Below are 21,491 nucleotides of genomic sequence, written 5' to 3' on the forward strand. Positions count from 1 at the left end.
ATCAATACGTCACGTGTCCACCCGCCTCGACAGAACGCTAGACAGGTGTTTCGGTAATGTGCCGGCCGCTTATGTTTCCAAGTGCCGGCCGCCGCTGGGCAGAATCGGACACAACATTGTTCATCTGCTACCCACATACAGACAGCTCCTTAAACGTGAAAAGCCGACAACACTATGTATTAGGACCTGGACAAATGAAGCAACTGAGATGCTCAGAGACTGCCTAGAGGTCACTGACTGGATCTGTTCTTCACTACCTGTGGAGACGACCTGGACTGTCTGGCAGACACAATCACCTCTTACATCACCTTCTGTGAAGAGTCTGTCATCCCTACCAAGCAGATCTGCAGCTATCCAAATAACAAACCATGGCTAGTAAAGGACTGAAGCACTGTCTCAATGAAAGAAGATAGCTTTTATGCAAGGAGACAAACAGAAAGTGAAAGAAAAGGAGAAGGAGTTCAGGGCAAAGGCAAGAACGGCTAGGGTGGAATACAGAAAGAAGGTAGAAAAGCAATTAATTGAGGGCAACGCAAGAGATGCTTGGAAGGGCCTGGACACCATGATGGGTAGAGAACGCAAGACACAAAGAGTAAAGTGTGATGACCCAGTGTCATTTGTTAATGAGCTCAACACTTTCTACGCGCGGTTTGATGTGAGAGACTTCAGCAATGAAGCAGAAAATATCTGTTCTTCACTGTCGGCAGCCACTGTCACCATCTGTGAGGGAGATGTTGTCAGAATTCTCTCTCATGTGAACCACGTAAAGCCCCTGGACCTGACCACGTGAGAGGCAAAATACTCAAAGAGTGTGCTAGTCAGCTGAGTGGTGTTTTTACCAGACTTTTTCAGCTCTCCTTGACTCTCATAGTGTCCCCGCGTGTGGAAACATCCACAATAATACCAGTGCCAAAGAAGCCCATGCTACAAACTTGAAAGACTTTCGACCTGTGGCTCTCACGTCTGTTGTGGCCAAATGTTTGGAGAGAGTTGTGGGAAGATTGTTAATCCCCACCATGGCTGATCGCCTGGATCCTTTGCAGTTTGCCTACAAGCCACGCAGGGGGTGTCTGATGCAACTCTCACGCTTTTAAATACTATCCTACAACACTTGGACACTTCTGGCACCTATGTTCGGGTCCTGTTCATGGACTTTTCCAGCGCCTTCAACACGGTCCAGCCACACCTTCTTGTACAGCGCCTACTAGACCTGGATGTCAACACTGGCCTAGTTCTATGGATCAGATCATTCCTGAAGGACCGACCACAGAGGGTGGGTTTCAGAGTTCCACCGACAGGTACTATAGGGTCCAGCAGCTCGTCTGACGGAGTTTATTTGTCAGTGGATGGAATGATTCTGTCAGATGAGCAGATCCTCAACACGGGTACCCCTCAGGGATGTGTGCTTTCCCCCATCCTGTTCTCTGTATATACAAATGGGATTAGTATTAACATGCTATTCTCAAACTTGTTAAATATGCAGATGACATGGCCCTTGTGGGCTGCCTGAAAGACGAGCAGTCCCTGTCACAGTACCTGGCCTGTGTGGGGGAGCTGGAGGAGTGGTTTGACCGCAGCTTTCTGGATCTGAACGTTGACAAAACGGAGGAGATGGCCTTTGGAAGAGCCTACGAAGGAAGAGATGGCACAACCCTCTCTCCCACCACTCCAAATCAAGGGACAGCAGGTGCAGAGGGCTGCTGTGTTTAGGTACCTTGGTACAGTGATCGACGGAAAGCTCTCATTTAGTGATCACGTGAACCAAGTGTACAAAAAAGACCCAGCAACGGCTGTACCTTCTGAGGAGACTTCGCAGCTTCGACGTCAGCTCTGGGTGCTGGAGACTGTGTACAGGTCTCTTGTTGAGAGCATCCTCTCATTCAACATCGCTGCCTGGTATGGTCATCTACTAGTCAAAGACAAGGCAAGGCTGGCCAGAATCATCCACCAGGCAAATAAAATTATTGGTCAAGCACAGCTGCCACTTTCTGACTTGTACTTCATGCAGTCAGAAGGATGGCACATAACATCATTTCGGACCTGAAACACCCTCTCCACACTAGCTTCCAGCTGTTGCCCTCAGGCAGGCGCTATAAGGTACACGCATAAGGAAAGCTGCCTACCAGAGGTCCTTCGTGCCAGCAGCCATCACCATCCTAAATAAAGGCACAAGACTCAGGAGGAATCAAACAGAGACTGAAGAAGAGTGAGTGCTGACATCTATTGTCAGCCATCACCTCGTGTGTCATTCTTGTCAATGACATTTTCTGGACGCAGCCGCGGTAAAGTTGAAGAAAATGAACAATTAGCAAAATAAACAACTGATCAATGCTTACGTGTCATCTACGGTGTCACCGATCACCGCAACTAAAAAATATATCCATGGTATTCATATTGCCATGGCATAGCGTCGCACGAACTGTTTCATCCTACACTTTGTGCGAGTTTGTTGCCTGTCTCGCGGTAAGTCGCTGCGATCTGCGCGGTTCGGACACGATAGGGACTCATTTCTGGTACTGTCATCTGACACCACAGACACTGTTACTTCTGGCACCACAGGCATTGTCACAAGAGTTCTGTGGTGATGGTTTGGAAGAGTAGCATACCACCCTGGCGTTTCCTCTTCACTGTCGTCATCCTGAAGGTATGGCGCCTCCCGCAGTTGAATGTCCTTTATCTTGGAGTATACAAATGATCGTCTAGGTACACAAGAAGGACTGAAATTAAACAGTTCGGCATGGTGGTCTGCATTAACCTCTGGAAAGTGGCTGGTGTGGACGTCAGACCCATTGGCATCCTGGAACGGGCGTGTTGCCAGCGGCCCTAGCCAGTCCTTTTGTTGACAATGTCTTCTCAAGATGAGCTTCATGCACGGCTGCCTGTACTGCCTGCGCCACATCTGCGGTAGAGTCCATTATCCGATCAAGGACGTTCTCCCTAGTAGAAGCGACACGCGCCTCCTGCGCTCACTTGTGACCACATCGACCAGGTCCTTGACCACCAGGATAGGAACGTCCTCAGACGCTGGCCGTAAACATGTCCACCACCGCCACTCCTGAGTTTGTTTTAGTTGTAAGTCCTGTATGTGCCCTCGTGCCCACTCGTCAGTGACCGTCGTTACCTCACTGCCGGTGTCGAGCAACGCCATCACTCAACTGCCATAAATGACAACCTCCGCCGTCGGACACTTTCCAGTCAGGCCAGCTACACTTTATTTCCCTGTCATCCTGTTACGGACGACGGGGGCAGTCACTTTCCCTGACCGGTCGGGCTGCAGTCCTCCGAGATGGTGTCAATCGCCGCCACTTCGACGCTCTGCGCCGCCTTCTACCTCGCCTGCTTAAATTCTGGAGCTTCGCGGCGTATTCGTCGACCACCTCATCACGTTGCTGTGGCACTGATGTCGACATCCTTCCGTTCGCCGTACGCCTCCACTAGGACACCAAGATCTTTCTCGGCGTATCTCTTGCGTCATGCGGAAGCATCAACACTCGACGTCTGGCAGGTCCTCCAGCGAGCTCAAAGATGTAACCACGAGCCGCATTCTGACACATCGGGTTTATGGCGAGAGCTAACTCGACCTCTGTTTCATCTCGTCGACACTCGTTGGTCCACCGGCAAACTACTGACAGCGGACTAACTAGTATGCTCGTAGAGCCTCTGCCACCCAACGGATAGCATCATGGTCCTCTCTATGTACTAATCTTCTGTCGTGGCTTCTGCCGTGATGAACAAATGTTTCTTTTGTTCAGCAGTGCTTTTAGGCTTGGTCACCAAGGTTTGTTGTTAGGATAAACATACACTGCCTTGATGGACTGGTGCAATCAACACTATTTTACTCCTCACTTTTACTTCTGTTTGTTAAATGTCTGTATGGGTATGTGAGCAAAGACAAATTTCTGTCCTCCTGGGCAGACAATAAAGTCTGTTTTGATTTTTTGATTTTTTTTGATGTAGAAGCCACCAGGGGTTAGGTGCTCAGAAAACCGCTATACGTTATCTGAATGACTAACAAAAAGCAGTCAGCTAAAGTACTGATAAAATTTAAGCTTTTCAGTTCACTGATTTGCACTAGCCATTTATCTAGTACTTACCAACATGCTGTGTGCCTCATATCAGGTGATATAAATAATCTAGTCATTGTCTGTACTCTATGTGCATGTATAAATAGAGAGCTTAATGTTTGGAAGGTTTTTTTCTTTTAAGTTTTGTGTGATGCTCATCAGAGGACATTTAATACTCTCCCTTTCCAAATCTACCACCTACTCACTATTGAATCCTTTAAACGTGCACTGAAAGCGCATCTCTTCCGTAAACATTACTCCTAACAGCCTTTCCCATTATGCTTTCCCATTCCACCCTTCTTTTGCAATATCCTGTTACTCTCATTTCTTCTTGTTGTTATTTGGTTCCTCTTTGTGTTTTCTGTTATTCTTCGTTTAGTATGGTTTTTTTATTCTTTTTTTCGTTCATATGCCATTCATTTGTTTTCCTGTCCCTCATATGCTTTCACTGTTTTGTTCTTGTTCTTAAGCGCTAAGAGCATGCTCCTTAGGAGTGTGAGTATGCTCTTTACAAATTTTGCATTTATTATTATTTATCTTTTTCATTTCACCAGTTTATTTTACTGTTTGTCCTGTGGATGTCTAAACTGGGAGGTAGCACACTTTCTCTTCTGTTCATAAGAGTTGTGAGAAAATTATTAAAAGCAAGTAAAAAGGCTTTCTTTTTCTTTTGTTAACAGCTAACTTTGATGCAGAGAAATCTGCTGATTTATCAACACTCTTTGATGTCGGCGGAATTCTGGGTAAGGAAGGCCGTGATGTATATTCTCACTCCTCAGTTCTTCGTCGTTATCCATGCACTTTGTTCTTTTTTTCCGATTGTTATCCATTTGCTATTTTTTTTTTCATGGTTAATTCTTGGTTTGTTAGTGGTTTTTCATGGGGAGTACTTTGAGCTTGCATTATGTGGGGTAATGCACTCTACAAATTAATATCATAAAATATCAACTCAAGAAGTGAAGATTTCATCAAGTGGTTTGATTCTACACAATTTGAGGAGTGCTTTTTTTTTTGGTCAGTACTCGCACATTTTGTATTGCATTAGATTATTTATATCTTGCTATTATGTTATCATACATTGTCTTGCAGGAGGCATTGTAGCAGGAATTATATCTGACTTGACGGGGGCACATGGATGCGTATGTGTAGCTATGCTGCTTGCAGGAACTCCAGCGGTATGTGCAGCACCATTAGAATGAATTATGAAAACTTTTTCATATGTTTATTTGGTTATATTTCCTTTATTGGTTTTTGCATCGCATAAAAATTGTCGAACATTGCCACGTGTGTCCGCTTGATGTAGTAAAGTGAAGCATTGTGATATCTCCTCGTCTAGAGATGATTAACCTGTGTAAAGATAATTTAATTTACACATTTTTCCAACTGTTAGCAAAACTGAAAATCAGTCAAGTATTATTTTTTTTAAGTAATATTGATGAGGTCATTGTTGTGCTTTTCTTATTTATATTAAAATCTAATTGTATTATCTTAATGTATCCCAGCTCTTCCTCTATGACCACCTAGGCAACAGGTCTTTTGGTCTCAGTATAGGTATGTCAGCTATTTAGTGACTTTCACTCAAGTAATGTTTTAAAAAAATGGACATATAGTCTACTGCTATGTATTTTGACTTCTTTCTATGCTTGTCCCTTCATTTAAAAAAAAAAAATCACTTTTTTCTATCTCTTTCACTGCTTTCTTTTTTTTTTTTTTTTCTTTTGTTTCCTTACATTGCATTGGAAATACTTAAGGATGTAATAAAAAAATTTTGATGGATTTTTTGAATAACCTGTAAAATGACTACGCTCATTCACTGTTTAATAGCTTTTAAATGATAAGATTGATACATGCATTTGTTGAAGGTGAATGCAAGTTGTATTAAAAGAAAATAGGCTCTCAAAGAAAGCATAAAAAAAACTTTTTTTTTAAAGCGTGTGTGTGGTAACTGTTAGTTGGTCTCTTTGTTCTCAGGTCTGTTAATGATCTGTGGAGCACTCGTGAATGGACCATATGCTCTAATTACCACGGCTGTGAGTGCTGATCTTGGTACACAGGAGGCGCTGAGGGGCAATGCCAAGGCGCTAGCAACAGTCACGGCCATTATTGATGGCACAGGCAGCATAGGTAAGCACATTAACAGGCTGACATCCTTTGCATCTTTATGGTGTGCGCAATGTGTTTGATGTGCATTATGTTTGTATTTATATATAGTATTATATATTGTATATCACTTTTTTTTAGTGTAATATGACATTTGAGTTTTTATACTAATTCAGGTAGATGGAGAAAGTATAAATATGTTCTGTAAAAATTTTAGCCCTTGAAGTACAGTTGTTTGTTCATTAAGTTTTGATTCCACCTAAAACCACCAAGTCCTGCAAAATCTTGCTTCCTTGCTCCAATTTAGCTTTGTAATACAGGTTTTCTCTGGTGAAATGTGATCATGTGGATATCAGCCATTCCATGACAATTTTAGCCATGTTGTTGAGTATTGGTTGAGTACTGGAAAACTTTGGGGGTGCATCGCTTCAATAGAGTAATCAGTTAGGTTTATCAATTAAAAAAGGTGGTTAGATCACTAGTCGGAATTGTTTTAGAAATGTACCTCTTGCCAGTCCTGGGTGGTTTCTCTTAGGGTAGTGCCAGTGTCTACAGACTGAGAGAAAATCACAAAGTTGCAACAGATGTTCAATTAGAGGCAAATTCTTTTCAAGGGTTTTGGTTTGAGTTGGCCTAGCTGTACTCACCTTTTGATAATTTTTTTTTGCAGGTGCAGCGTTAGGTCCACTGTTAACAGGACTTATCTCCCCTACAGGGTGGTCCAATGTATTTTACATGCTGATAGCTGCTGATATTGCTGCAGCCATTGTAAGTTTCTTGTTTCCATCTTAGATAATAATGGTAATGATGACTGTAACTAAGGTTAATAATTAAGATGCGATATATCCTGATATGGACATTGTTAATGCATTTTACAACATATCCAAACATTCCATACATGAATTCTGAACCCTTTCACCGACTGCTATAGTACCTATAGTGAGCAAACAGTAACAATAGAAAGCTTTCCCTCTATTTTCCCATTTATCTAACTGGCATTCACCATGAAGAATGGGTGCCACCAATATAGTGCTACATTAGTAGATTATACTATGCCCATTTATCTTGAAAAGAGTTCAGCATGAAAGGTTACCCCTTGCTACACCCCACCTTCCCTGTTAATGATCTCACCTCAAAACTGTGCAAAAAAAGAGCTTGTGTGTGTGTTGATAGGATAAACAGATTGAACTAACCATCAAGCCCTGTCTGATTAAAATGACAATGACTGTTCCACTTTATGTGTAAGTTAGCATACTTCTGTTTTTTAAATAGCCTTACAGCCATCTTCCTTCACTCTTTTTATTATTTTATGTATAGGAATAAGTATCAGAGTAGCCATAGAGTGCTGATTTTCCTTTCTTAACTTTTGTTTCAGCTGTTGACTCGGGTGGTGATTGTTGAATTACGCAACCGCTTCTGTCCTCGGACTTATGAGTTGGTGCTTTCCACTCAGGTTCCATCAGAGAGAGGAGCAGCCTACCACGACAAATGAGCTGGCTTAAAGAGTGATGAACATGGCATTTTGGACTGTCTTTCACTGTACAGATGTTAATTCTGCTGTTGTCATGGGCATTTGTATACATGACCGGTGCTTGCCTTACTCAGCATCTGGTGCCTGAAAGAATGTATAGATCCGTGTCACTTGAATGTGTTTTAAGAGCTTCCTCCCTTTCAAGATAAATCATACTTCAGCATTACATTTCGGTCTGGTGACATTGGACTCTTTTTGCAATTTTTAAGTCTTTCTCACACAGTAACAGTAAAACTTTGTATTAAATCAGTTTCTTTGCACTGTTACTTCTGACAAGAGAGGCACAAAGCAGCTACAAGTAGGTTTATTAATTATTAGTGTTTATGCTGTAAGAGGACAGACCTAACCTTGACAACTATTTCATTATACTAGGATTTTACTCTTATTGGGAGTAATTAGATTGTGTGATGGATATTTAATTGCTGTTAACATTCTGACATGTAATGTTGCAGATAATTTTAAAAGAATTACTTTATTGATGTGTAGACCTGAGCAGTTACCGGCCTGTTCTGAGCTCTGTAATAACTATCTTGATATTTGTTTAATTTAAATGTTGGTGCTAAATACTGAGCTTGTATAGAGTTTTAAAAGTCTGGAAGTATTTCTGTAAAACAGGAATCTGTTTTCTAAACTGAAAAAGGTTTGGAAGTTTGACAGTTTGTTTATCAAGTCTGGAAAAGTTTTGAAAGTTAAGCAGCACATTGACTTGCATGAGAAGTTTCCATAGATAAAATGAATCTGGTGATAATGTTAATCGTATCAATACTAAACTCTACTAGGGCAACATTCTATTTTCTTGTGCATTTTTTTTAATTTAGTTTTTACAAATGAGTAGTGAAGCACAATTTTTTGCAAAATTTTGTATTCTATATACAAACAAATCACCGAAATTTTTTGTTTTATAAGAAAAAGACATAATCCAAATACAGTAAAACCAGTGATATTTGCAACATGACCAGCAAGTTCCTTCCTTCTTGGCAGGGCTGGTGCTACAAACCCTGTGAATACGTTAAATATATATGCTTCCTTGAGAGATTTTTATGCTTGCATATTTGCCTCTACTGGGCATAAAAAGATAATCAATAGTACAGTTACGCCTCAAATATTTTTCACGGACATATTTAGTTACATGAACATCATCTCAATTTTGACAACTTCCCCAACCCTACTGACAGTTTACTCTCTATTATAACTTTTTTTCTTAACTTTTGAAAAAAGTGTATTTAAAATAAACTGCATCTGCTTACCTTAGATTATGATTTTCTGCAGAAATCATATAAAATAAATATGTACTGCTTGTTCTATACGTCACCAGTTCCAGTCAGACCTTGATAAGTCAACCTTCCATAAGTCGAAAACCTCCCTGTATCGAATTAATTGTTAGTTCCCGGCCAAATTGCATAAGACCAATGTATTTTAGATATCCTTCACTCAAAGATATTTTGGCTTCCAACCTCCGTTAGTCGAAGTCTGAGTTATCCCCAACCAGACGCAACTATGTCTCAAACTGTTCCAAGCTCAACCAGGGCATCATCAACAATTTCAAGTTGCGATAGTGCAAACTCGTCAGAAAATTGCTGCGGAATATCGAAGACAAATGCCCACTTGGAACTGACTTGCTAGAAGCTATGCGAATGGCCCGGAAAGCATGGGATGAAGTTCCGAAGGAAACCAACAAAAACTACTTCAAAAACAGCCGGTTTTGGACAGCAAACCGTTGATGATTCAGGGGACTTGAAGATATGCAAATGGAAACAGACGACGCACTTACAAGCCCCAAAGAATGGTCTACGGTTCTCACAGCTACTGGCGCTAGTAAGGAAGTGTCTTTTAAGACTTTCTGGAAGTTGACAGTGTGGTGAATGTTTGTGGAGAACTAATGGACGCTGACATTATTGCTGAGGTGGCAAACGAGGAACAAAAGGAAGATGAGAGTGCAGATGAGGAAGAAGATGACAAGGATGGTGATACACATCCTGCCCCCAGTCGAAAAGAAGCAAGGTTTTTTCTCTAAAGGTAAGCTGATTGGTTGTACTGTTCGATTGTACAGTACTGTACTAAATGCATCCGTATAAAACGATAATAATATAATAAACGGTTATAATACAGTAATTAAGCAGGAAAAACATTGTCCTTTCTTGATTAACCTGCGCCTATTACGCCATTTTCACTAACTCGAAAACTCCGTAAGTCAAATGTTTTTTCCAGGTCCATTTGAGTTCGACTTATCGAGGTCCGACCATATTTCAACCCAGTTCGTATCACTCCAGTCATGGCTTTCATATCGTCCCAACACGAACAGTTGAATCCATCCAGGCCTAAAAGGCGAATTGATCTTTGATGATAGGAGGAGACATTGTCAACAGAGCCATGTATTGTTCGCACAAATTCAGCCACCATTTTACTAAACAAATAAGCTGCTTGGCAATACACATTCTAAGAACAACTCGCACGGTGGTGCATAACATCGTTTTCTTATAATTTTTTTAAAGCCTTTGTCATTATTCTTTAGTTTGGAGGTTAGTATTAAATGTATCTGCAGACGTTCAGTTAAAATCTCACAGTGGCATATAACGCAATTTTCTTTTTTTTTTTAATTCTTTAAGAGGTTTTCATTGTGTATGGTCTAACCTGGAGAGTTTCCCTATAAATCTTTAGTCCAGCCTAACAATAGACAGCATGCATGAACTTGACAAAGTGAAAATGACAAAAAAGAAAGGCATTATGATGTGGTTTCTATTTCAACAATTCTGACGTGGAGCTCCCCCGGGCTTGTAGCCAGTAAATGAAATGTAACTTAAAAGGGAAGTTTTACTGACAAGAAAATAAAGGGTTTTAAGCAGACCTGGTGCCAGATAAGCGGCGGACACACGAGAAGCAAAAAGCACGAAACTTTTCCGAAGCAAGCCTGCTTTTCCTGCTTGCCGTGTGACCACCACTGCAAACTATCCCCAAAGCGGCTTCGTAAGCCTGCTTGGCTTTAGCTTGCGGCCTGCTTCGCGCTTTAGAACCTGTTCTACTTCTCCACGCGTTTCCACATGGCTGTGAAAGCAACAGGGCCTCTGGCGAACCTCAGCGAGGACCAGACCGTTCATTTGTTCAAATTAATTAACTCCCATAGCGAGCTATGGGACTCGAGACGGCCTAAATATAGGCACAAACAATTTAAGACCGAAACAGCGTTCGTGTGTGTGACCAGCGGCCCCCCCAAAGCCGGCTTATCAAGCAGCCCGCTAGCGGGCTCGGAAAAGCGCTGCTTCGAAAGCCAAGCTTGCGAAGCCGCTTTTTGCTTCTCGTGTGTCCGCACCTTAAGAGACCTGTTTTTACAAATTCTTCTTGCAGTATATTTCCTGAAGATCTGATTTCACCTGCTCCACCTTCCTCCCCTACATTTCAGTCTGTGTGTATATAATATAGAAGATTTAACTCCTTTGCATAGAATACTTTGTGATTTCCTATGGTTTTTATACTTTTATAAAGTACTAAAAATGGTTAGTAGCATCCTCACTAAATAAATGTCTAATTCAAAGCCACTCCTGGTTCCACTTCACGAATATTCACCTCATTTCCCTCTAAGCCACATGTAGAGCTCATTCGCATCTATGTATAACCATAAAATATATTTGCCTATGTAGTCTACTTCCAGGCTATTTTGCGAAAGCACTTGTTTCCCTTTTTAGTCATATAAGTATGATTGTATTGCACTTTGAAATTTTTGTGCAATTTTAAGCTTAAATGGAATATGCAAAGGTTCTTGTACTTTGTGTTTTGAGACTCTTTGTTTGCAATTTGGAAAATTATTTTTGCACTTATTTTATCCGGTGTACATTTTCTATAAATGTTGATTTGTAATCTATACTGTAAATTCTAGAGGGTTCATTTTAAACATAAACTTCAGATGATGGTAGGCAGACGTTATAGTATCATATTTTTACAGCTGTGGTATATTTGGATGTGGTTACTTTAGATCTCATTTAAATATTTTTTGATCTCATTTTAATAGAGAGTACTGTATAGCCACACTATAACAATGAAAAATAACATGGGATTTTCTATTTTCTGTTCTTGACGTCCTTTTGTCATACCTGATTTCACCCTTCTCTTTCCTAGTCTCATTTGCCAACTCACGAAAACAGTTCTCAGCACATATACGAAAAAAATTAATTTTCTCATAAGAATTTTATAGTCCTGACCAAAATTTAATGCAAACATAATTTAGGTTTCTCACATTTGACAATATTTGATCGAAAAAATATTAATTCTATCTTTGAAAATCTTATTAATAAGGTGAATAATTCAATGAAGAAATGTTTATCAAATATTAAATATTATGAACTCAGTTTTTATTGATGTGAAATCAGTGATTAATAAAAGGTTGCTCCAGAGAAGTTATTGTTTTGTTTTCTGTATAGTGAAGTTTTGTACCTGACTTAAGCAACAGCAGGTTTGGGTTATGTATTGATATATTCTTGATAAGCGTGCGGTGGTCATGTGGGTGTGACCGGACTGGGTAGGGCACTGGAGGCAGCCGCCGCCTCAAAAAAAAAAAGAGACTGAGGATGCAAGAATGTGAACGCGCTCCAACCTCTTTCCCCAAGCCGAGCATCTTCTTACGCCACTGCTGACTGAGGCGCAGCATTCTATTTCTACAGGCTTTCTGCATCCCAGGGTTGATCGATTTTTTTTTTTTCGTTTCTTATAGGCTGAAATTAGGGGAGATAACATAGTTTTGCAGTTGTAGAGCAGCAGCTATGTCCCCTATTTCGGTAATTCGGCTTATCAGTTCATATACAAAATTAAACACTATTTGTAGACTGCTGGAAATGACTTAATACTGCACTGTCGCAGGAAATAGGTAGCTGGTGAAAGTTTGAGATCAATCTAAGACGATGGGAAGTGGGTGAAAAATCGAGTACGAAATTGCACCGAACCACAACTTGTATTACCGAACACGCGGAAAGCTAAATAAAAGTATTTAAAGAAAGTGGTAACTCTTCCTTCAATAAACAGTAGATTTTCTTACACTCTTTTCTTGCTCTTACTTTAACATAATGCATTACATGTCATGATGATTACTTTCATAACAGATAAATCATAATCTTTTAACAATGAAGTATATAAACCAAATCTCGACAACAGATCGAAGCAGAAGCGGCAAAAAGAATCTGTAACGATAACGTTGTCTAATAATCTACTAAAAATGATTATAACCTCAACAGAAAGTTTAAAAATATTAATCCTGTAACACTTTTCATATCCTTTCGAATATTTCTTTCAAATACCTGTCTTGATATGCGACCCTCTCAACGAAGTTTGTAGGAGACAAGTGTAAATAATCTCTACCTAGAAATATTTAAAGATTTTTCTGAGAGTAAAAATTTTCAGTAAAATTAGATAGTTGATATAATTATCAAAATGTCACTTTTTGTAACTATTAGGCGAATTAAGTTAATTTAGCAATTTCTTTCTAACAAGAAAGAGACTATCAAAACAAACCATGGCCGACTAAGGAAAGTAGAGGAAGCTACGAAAGTGCAAGCATGCTTAGAAAGTGACCAATAATGGCAAACTACTTTGAGATAGTTGGAAGTATCGTAATTTTGTGTATATGTTTATGTTTTTCCCAGCTTGTTGTAAACGTCAAAAATAAAGGTGATGAGGTTATCGTGGAAAGTATCCAGGCGAATACAACCTCTGACACAGTGACGCTCGAATATCAAAACACTGATGGGACATTAATTACTCTTTTCATCGACTTCAAATCTGTGAGTAGAAAACAAAAGAACTGATTAGAGTTTTCGAGAATAACGAAAATTTTTGGAAATCTAAAACAAGTTCCGACCCAACCATGCAGAAAATACCCACGAACTTGCATTACACATCCCATCCATGAAATACATGTGTAGGATGAGGAGTTGGGTGGATAGAACTATGAAGACAAATTTCACCCCTCCCCCCATTCACGGGAACATTAGTAATGGCCTAGAACACCATGATACTTTTACAGACCAAAAAATAGGCTAGAACTAAGATTAGGTTTAGGAGTTGGGCTAGAGTGAGGGGTTGGGTTAGGGTTAGAATTCAGGTTAATGTTTATATTTTTGGTTTGAGGGTTTATAATGATAACGTCTGTAATAATCAGTGTCCCAAAATAGTTTTCTTGTTAAAGCAAAAGTTTTATAGGTTCTAATGTTGGTCATAATGATGTATTTTGAAACTCCTTAATTTCAGGAGGTCCAAATTTTCCGTATTATCATGCCAGGAGAAGAAGAACTTGGAGAGACACAGGCTCAGGCTATTTGTTTTCTTGCACGATTCAGCCACAGTGATTTCATTTCATCAGATGCTATGTCAAAACTTCGACAGGTATATAAATGTGTCGGAGTTTTATTTCTTTTATTTAAACTTGTGACAGTAATGAACTACTATGTAAAATTTCTAGGTAGCATTTAAAATAATGGCTAAAATATTCCACTTTTAAAATAATTCGTAATAGTTAAAAAAAACTTTTCGCTTTTCATATATATACATACACTTCTTCTTGTTCATCCCCACTGGAGCATAGGGCCACATTTCATATATATAAGGTACCTAAATGATTTGTCATGAACAGTCTTATGACTTATCTTGCACTAAGCATATAAGAAATTGTATTTTAGCATATTTTCATGTTAACCAAGTCATTTTATTGACATTAAATTTTCTGGAGCTAAACCCAGGAGAAACTAAGCAAATGCTTCTTTACCTATATGTCTGTAAGGGTTAGTAGACGATTTTTTTTTAAAAAACTAGTATACATAACAGTGGAATGAGAATTTTTACTGCTTTAATTATGCAACAAAGCTTAATGTTTTGTGTTAAGAGAAAGTGGGTACAGTTTGATACAGAATAATAGTCAAAGGCCAATACAAAATTGTGTACCAGTAGGTGGAGCTATTCAAATACATCAACGTCACTCCACTTCTGTTCTTCTTACCCCAGTTGGTCATTCATTTTAACCAATTCTAAAAATTAAAAAGTCCCTATAACTTGGTTCATTAAAGGTAGGTCATGGAAAAAAAACTCTGCACACCCTTGTTAACAATTGATTGTACCTATGATGTACTACCATTATTGTATACTGGAGTTCAACCAGATTATGTAATTTGTAGCTAAGTTTAAAAAATAAACTTGTGGAGGTAACTATAAAAGATGAACAATGCACATACTTTCAGGGTTTTTTCATAGGCATTTGTTTTCCAAAGGTATTTCCATGTAAGGCACATTCTCAATGTCTTCTAGATAAGACAAAAATGCAGCCACCATCTATCTTTCCTGTAAGATTTGTACATATTTGCTCAGCTATGTTCATATGGGATGCATCTGTTCACAGAAAAACCCCACAGCTATACGGACACCAGAGGAAGAAAAGAGCCCAACTGTCTACACTCACGACCTTCTTGCTGATCTTTCTAAAAGTCATGTGATCAGTCCTTACATCTACAACATCTGCAACGATGCCATAGATGCTATCTACTTTACAGAGGCAGATTTGCGGACTATTTCTCGCTGTGAGTGTTTTTCGTGGAGGTCACCTTTTTATCAATCTTTAACAATAACTTTACTGCATGCTTAAACACATCATTTTCAAACATTTAAAAAATTATTTTAAGTCTTACTGCCACTGTTAAGTTTTAAAAAATTTCATTTCTTTATGCAGAAAAATGTTTACTGTAGTTCTATTTTAAGCATTATTTGTGAGCTGAATGAAGTCTTGATTATAAATATTCTGTATGAGAGATATCAGCATTATTGATTTGAACAGATTATTTAAAACTAATAAGCAATTTAGAGCAAAAAGTGTGGATTTGGATTAAGTTTTGCTGTAGGATTATTAATAATGCATTTTTTCCATTTTATTTTTTGCTAATTTGCATTTTTTTAAGAGCAAAGTTTTGCTTTAGGATTGTTAATCATTTAATCTGTTTATTTCTAAACGTTATGCATTTTTTTTATTTACAGCACTTTCAAAAGACTATGCAACAATGATGTCAGCTATGCAAAAACAGGTTCCTTCCAGACATGGCGCTGCATGGACACCCAGGACATAGAGACTCCGTGTTTGTGTCGCTTTGACATGTGCATTGGATGGTATCCATGTGGCTTGAAGTATTGCCGAGGAAAGGATACAGTAGGAAAGGTTGTCAGCTACAGATGTGGGATCAAAACCTGCAAGCGATGCTTGACATTTTATCATGTTGTTGTTCAGAAACGAAGATGTTTATGGGATAGTTAAATCATGTCCCTAATTGTTCTTGAACTTGGTGTAGCCAGGCTATGTTTTTATTTGTCTCAAGGACTCATGTCTTCAGGACTAGCTTCCATGACATCTTTTGTAGAGAGTGTTTTCCATGGCCGCTGCTTTCATGAAGATAATGAAACAGCCCAACACCAAAATAGCTAATTTTTGAGATGTTTAACATTGCTGGAAGATTACTGGTTAGTCATTTTTATAAAACTTTTCTGATGCATTTATTGTTATGCATTGGATTATTTTGGCATCTTAATAGGGTCAACAGTTTTTGTAATACTACAGTCTTTCGACAATCTTACCTGCTGGTGCTGGATGGTCCATGCCATCTGCACATGTGTTACCTCCCTTTGCTTGAGTAAATAAATACTCGTTTTTAGGATTTGATAATGGCAGTACTACCCGTTTAAAAATTATTTTTTTGAGTGTCTATAAACTTTTGAAAAAGAAGTCTGGACAAACTGTGAGAGTGGACATTTGTGACATTTTGACAATGGTCAGCAGAAAAAAAAAGAAAAAAATACGTTTGATGTAGTTGGTTTAGTCTAAAACAAAAATTTCTTTCTTGCTAAAACTTTCATTAAATTCTTTGCAGGTGTTTCTAACCTCTAGCTGATGTGGACTTTGTGTCAACAACTTTCTAGTAAGATAGTTATGTGACCCTCCATGATGAAATGAATCTTAAGTCGGAAATTTGAGGTTTGCCAAATCACATATTTTTAAAAAATATAGGTTCTGAACCTTTTTTTTGATACAAAAGTTGTTTTTCTAGTTGTAACATTGAGTGAGCTATAAACGTTTGAAGTGTGAAAGTATGGTGGCAGCCATTTTGAGAAAAGCGGGTTCAAAGACTAGCGTCAAGATGGTCGACCAGGTTTGTTTACTCCTAAACTTTTGCAGACAAATCTTTGGATTGGTTAATATTTGAATCGTTCTTTAAAGAAGTTGAACATGCAGACTGCGGGCTTTCTGGTGAGGTATAACACGTTGGGGTTATGACTGAGATACAGTATCGAAACAGCGTTTGAATTTCGTCTGAAATCGGTATGGATCACAATAGGGTACCTTGATTAAAAAGTATTTAAAATCGATTTCTTACTTTTATATTAACATAACAGTGTATTTTCCGGATAGTTTAATAACCAGGGAATCCATTTTTAAAGAAAAGTCAAACAGCACAAAATTGACCCTTATATCCTTTCGGGGCCTGTAGCACAGAACTGTTCCGCACGACTTAAGACTCATTTCCTCATGGAGGGTCACATATATATTGTTTTGGTCAGGTGGTCATAGTGAGAGTTCACTATATGAAAATCTAGACTGTGCAGCTTAGTTTATTCACTAATGACAAACTATTTTTGGGTTCCTCTACCCTCTTGCAGGAGGAAATGTGTTACTAATTCATTTTTATTTTGAATGTTTTCACACAATAGAATATTGGCAGAAATGGTCCCTTTGTATATGTGCATTGGTATATGCAAGCAGTTCATTGTTTACTTGTAAGGATATGTAGAACACATTGGAAATCTGAGTTCATAGGAGACATTAAGTTACAGATGTTGATTTTGTTCTCTCAGTAGTTAAGATATTTGAGATGCAGATTTTCTTGGTGTGAATGTTGGCACACACAGATGTGAGAGAATGAAAAAACAGAAAATTTGAGAAAACGTAATAATATATACTGTTTGTTTTTCAATTTCTGTGGAATTTACATAATTTTGAATCTGGAGCCAAAGTATAACATTTTTATATACAAAAATGCTGATAATCTCTGTAATAGGTTGTGATTTTGGCTTTGACCAGAAAGAGGAAGCTGTGTTCATTTAACTGCTGAGTGCTTTCGTATACAGAGACATACTAATTTCTTCCACTGTTAAGTTTCATTACCTTACTGTAATCAAATCAGAATTGTTCCTGTTTTAATTCTTTAAATTTGTTGCTTTTAATCATGCATTTTTTAAATTTTTTTATTTTTCATTAATTGGTTACAAGATGTGTTGTCTCTCAACTGTTCTACAGAGCATCAATCTGGAATAAAAAAATGGTGCTAAGAATTTTATTTTTAGTGCCTTCTTCATCTACCAAAACTGAATTAGTCTGTTTATAAGAACAAAGGGGAAAATGTCACTTTTTGTTTTGATTTCAAACAGAAAAGACCAGTCCTGGTTTAGTCTTCAATTTTTTTAAATAAAATCTATTTATATGTGCACATACATATACCATACGGTTATCATGCCCCCAATACAAGGGAAGAATAGAGGAAGAAGTTATTATTCATATGAATAAAGGAAAAACAGTCAAAAACAAATTCATCTTTTTAGTCATGCCATGCTATAAAATAATGTGAATTATACAAGGCTGTTATTTATTGGTGGATGCCAATTCCAATCAAATACACTTACATTATTTCTTATTGGAGAAAGTGCTCGGCATTCAGACGTAATCAGCCTTCCAGAAGGGATTGTGGTCAAGTGCTGAGGAACCTCAGTACTTATGAGGCAGCCTTGAGAAGAAGCAATAAACAGATGAAGTGGCCACAACTGCATCAGACAGAGGAGCATGGTGTTGAAAAAAATTCTTATAGAAGGTATAAATGACTTGGGCCATGTTCTGGGAAACACCCTCAGTCCAACCAGCAGTGTTGGAGCATCAGACCAGTCAAGGGAGGTAAAGACTCTGCTGGAGCCTGGCCTGGGTTGTTCCAACACCAAGGAGATAATGATTGTTGAAATTGAGAGGTATATAACAACAGCAAACACCAATTTTCAGCTGGCAAAATGAGCTTACAAGATGTTTAAGAAAATAGCAGTTTTCCAGATTAATCTGTCCATACTTTCTGTTTATCATAAACGCAAAGAATTTTTTTTTAAATGTCAAGCTATCTCCTCTTATCACGGATGATTGGTAGACTTCATAATGGCAGGCCCCATGAGTGCTAGACTTCCTGAAAAACGAGCCACCCACAGCGAATATCTCGACAGTTAAGAGACTTTAATAAGAAGTGTTGGGAGGGGAAATACAGTTACGCTAGGAGGCATTCAGGCACGCATACAAAACACACAAAAAAACCTGGCCACGCATACGTTAATTGAATAGGGTTACTTTGACAGATTAGCTGATCATATATTGTTTTTATTTGAAGTCGCCGCAGGGCGCCTGTCTGTATTTACAAATTTCACATTTACACAAGCAAACACCTGCTCAGCCATCTACTGATGTTATCGCTTGATGACCGATTTGTATCATTTTGATGCATGGTTTTTGCCCCGTCCTTTGTCCACTTTGAGCTTCGTCGACATGGAATTTAGTACTGTTGTACTTTACCAGTTGAGATATTTTAATAGATTTTCAGAATCATTTTATCTTCCTCAACACTGCAGTGAAGAGACATCATTATGACACTTCACTGTAAGTGTTGTCGGGAAAGTGAAAGGAGGCCCTTTTCATACGTTAATTAAATATTTTGATAAAGAGACCTTTCATTCACGAAAAGTTTACTTCAGCCATGTTGTCAGTTTTTCATTACTGCCTATTACATTAAAACTATTGGTGGAGAAATAAATCCTAATTAATTAAACAAATAAGCGGTAAAAAAATGGACTTAAGTTTACTTTAAATTTGAAGCTTCGTGAAAAAAAAATGCATCGCCGACTTACACAGTCTACGTGTCTGCTTCTCGCACGATCTATTGACAGCTGGGAAGGAGAGAAGAATATGATTTGATTATCAGTGACTGTTATTACCAGCCTCTAAAGAAAGCTGGAGCCAGATGCTCGGCACAAAAGTAAGCACTAGCGGATAGTTTAGACTAAATCGTCAGCTAAGCTCCTTAGACTTCATGATCAATCCGGGTGAGTGCTTGGGGTTAATTCTCACGACGTGTTGTGCAACTGGCTATAGGACATCAGTCCGAGTATTCGATCATACATAAGTACACGATATGATTTTGTTATCAGTGAACTAGTTTCGTCAGAGGACATATTCCCAAAAACAACTTACTTGAGTAAACGCAAGAGGATTGCAACACATCGAAGCAGAAAAGACAAGTTTTATAATGTCAGTAGGTACACTGACAAATTATTTTGTGAAGTAAATCTTGGTACGAAACCAAGTCAGCTGTCGGTCATCGCAAAAAGACGATGACAAACGAAGATGATGTTTATGATATAATAATAATAAGCAATGGTTTTCGAATCAGATTGTTATTTGTGATAACAACTGAACAACTCTTGTTTGCAAAAATAGAAACTGTCTCTTACTCACACATATCCTCCACTCCCTTTTGATCATCTCGCGATTCACTCGGGCACGCTGTCTGCCCTCACCCGGATATGTTTTCATCTAGATATGTCGTCTGCCCGCAACAAGTCAGTTGCTGAAACCAGCAGGCAGAACAAATCGTGAGGACAGCTGCTGACCGTGTTTCTTTTTAAAGGGATCGTTTGTAAACAAACACTTTGGTGCAGACAGATGCCCCTGCAGACACATGTTGATGTACATGCACATCCCAATTCCTTATGGACTTGATGACCTTGTGGTGAGTTGGTTGGTTAATTGGCTAGTTTATTCAGTTTGAAAGTGATTTCATCTTGACGTTATTTCGCACTATTATGGAATTGGAGGGGTAAGAACAGGAATTTCGAGGGAAGGGAGAAAACTTGTGAGCAGGCGCCACATTCAGAAAAGAGGTTCGTGTGTCCCGAATTAGATTTGAACCCGAAACCTTTCGGTTCATGCTGTAGCGGTGAAACTAAAGCAAGTGTTTTACCGCTGCTCTACCGCGCGCCTGTGTGGTGTGTCTTAACAGGTCACGTGTTATACAAGATGCCGCTACCAGCATCACCACCTCTGTAAAGTCATTGTCTCCCAGATATTATTCTCCTCGCAGTTATACGATTCACTCTGCTAGTTCTGAAGTGTAATTCACTGACGTGTGACGAGCCGTAGAGGAACGGACTTTCGTCGAGGTTGTTTTAAGCGGCATCGAGCTCTTTGCACCAAGACAACGCGTACACACACCTGGAACATTCTTTCCGACGTGTGTCATATTAGATCCAATGACCTCAGTGACCTGCACTCTGAAAGACTTCAGACAGAGCAAGGTAGATTACACAACATACTACTGTTTTCTCGGAAACTAGCATAAACCCTTCTCCTATCTCACCTTCTTGACCTGTTTTTAGCTTCCTTCTCCAACAAGGAATAGGCTATGGACGTAGGCGTATCTTAATTAGGCCAACTGTTAAGAACAGTTTACTAGTTTTAGGAGAGAAGCGGGGGCGAGGGAAGATTGGTGTTATACGCCGAGCCAGCAACTAAGGCAAGGCAGCCAACCCTGTATAAAAGATGCCACAGAGAAAGAACAGTGTGCCCTAGACGAGATATGAACCAAGGACAGCCACCTATCACTGTATTGGTGACAGACGCTAATCATTTCGCCATTGAACGCTTTGCAGACGTCTACCTGATAGCAGGAACTAACAGAGAACTGAACAACTTTACCAAC

At 39.0% G+C, this 21,491-nt stretch overlaps 2 protein-coding genes across 5 annotated transcripts in view; both read left to right on the top strand.

Moving 5' to 3' along the window:
* Positions 1–10,380, top strand: part of LOC112567756 (glucose-6-phosphate exchanger SLC37A2-like) — a 49,675-nt gene extending 39,295 nt beyond the window's left edge. For all 4 annotated transcript variants that reach the window (XM_025244561.1, XM_025244562.1, XM_025244563.1 and 1 more), the window contains 6 exons: positions 4,745–4,807; positions 5,154–5,239; positions 5,567–5,615; positions 6,036–6,188; positions 6,835–6,932; positions 7,540–10,380. In XM_025244561.1, coding sequence (XP_025100346.1) covers positions 4,745–4,807; positions 5,154–5,239; positions 5,567–5,615; positions 6,036–6,188; positions 6,835–6,932; positions 7,540–7,656 — 566 coding nt within the window. In that variant the 3' untranslated portion in view covers positions 7,657–10,380. The remainder of the gene's footprint in view (positions 1–4,744; positions 4,808–5,153; positions 5,240–5,566; positions 5,616–6,035; positions 6,189–6,834; positions 6,933–7,539) is intronic.
* A 2,781-nt stretch (positions 10,381–13,161) lies between these two features.
* LOC112567759 (out at first protein-like) lies at positions 13,162–18,039 on the top strand. Its single transcript, XM_025244569.1, is given in 5 exon segments — positions 13,162–13,460; positions 13,927–14,061; positions 15,068–15,245; positions 15,697–15,756; positions 15,759–18,039. Coding segments are annotated over 5 exon segments (789 nt in total). The 5' UTR covers positions 13,162–13,256; the 3' UTR covers positions 15,971–18,039.
* Positions 18,040–21,491: the final 3,452 nt, after the last annotated feature.

This window comes from Pomacea canaliculata, linkage group LG7 (genome assembly GCF_003073045.1).
Source record: "Pomacea canaliculata isolate SZHN2017 linkage group LG7, ASM307304v1, whole genome shotgun sequence".
In the NCBI taxonomy this organism is placed as follows: Eukaryota; Metazoa; Mollusca; class Gastropoda; order Architaenioglossa; family Ampullariidae; genus Pomacea; species Pomacea canaliculata.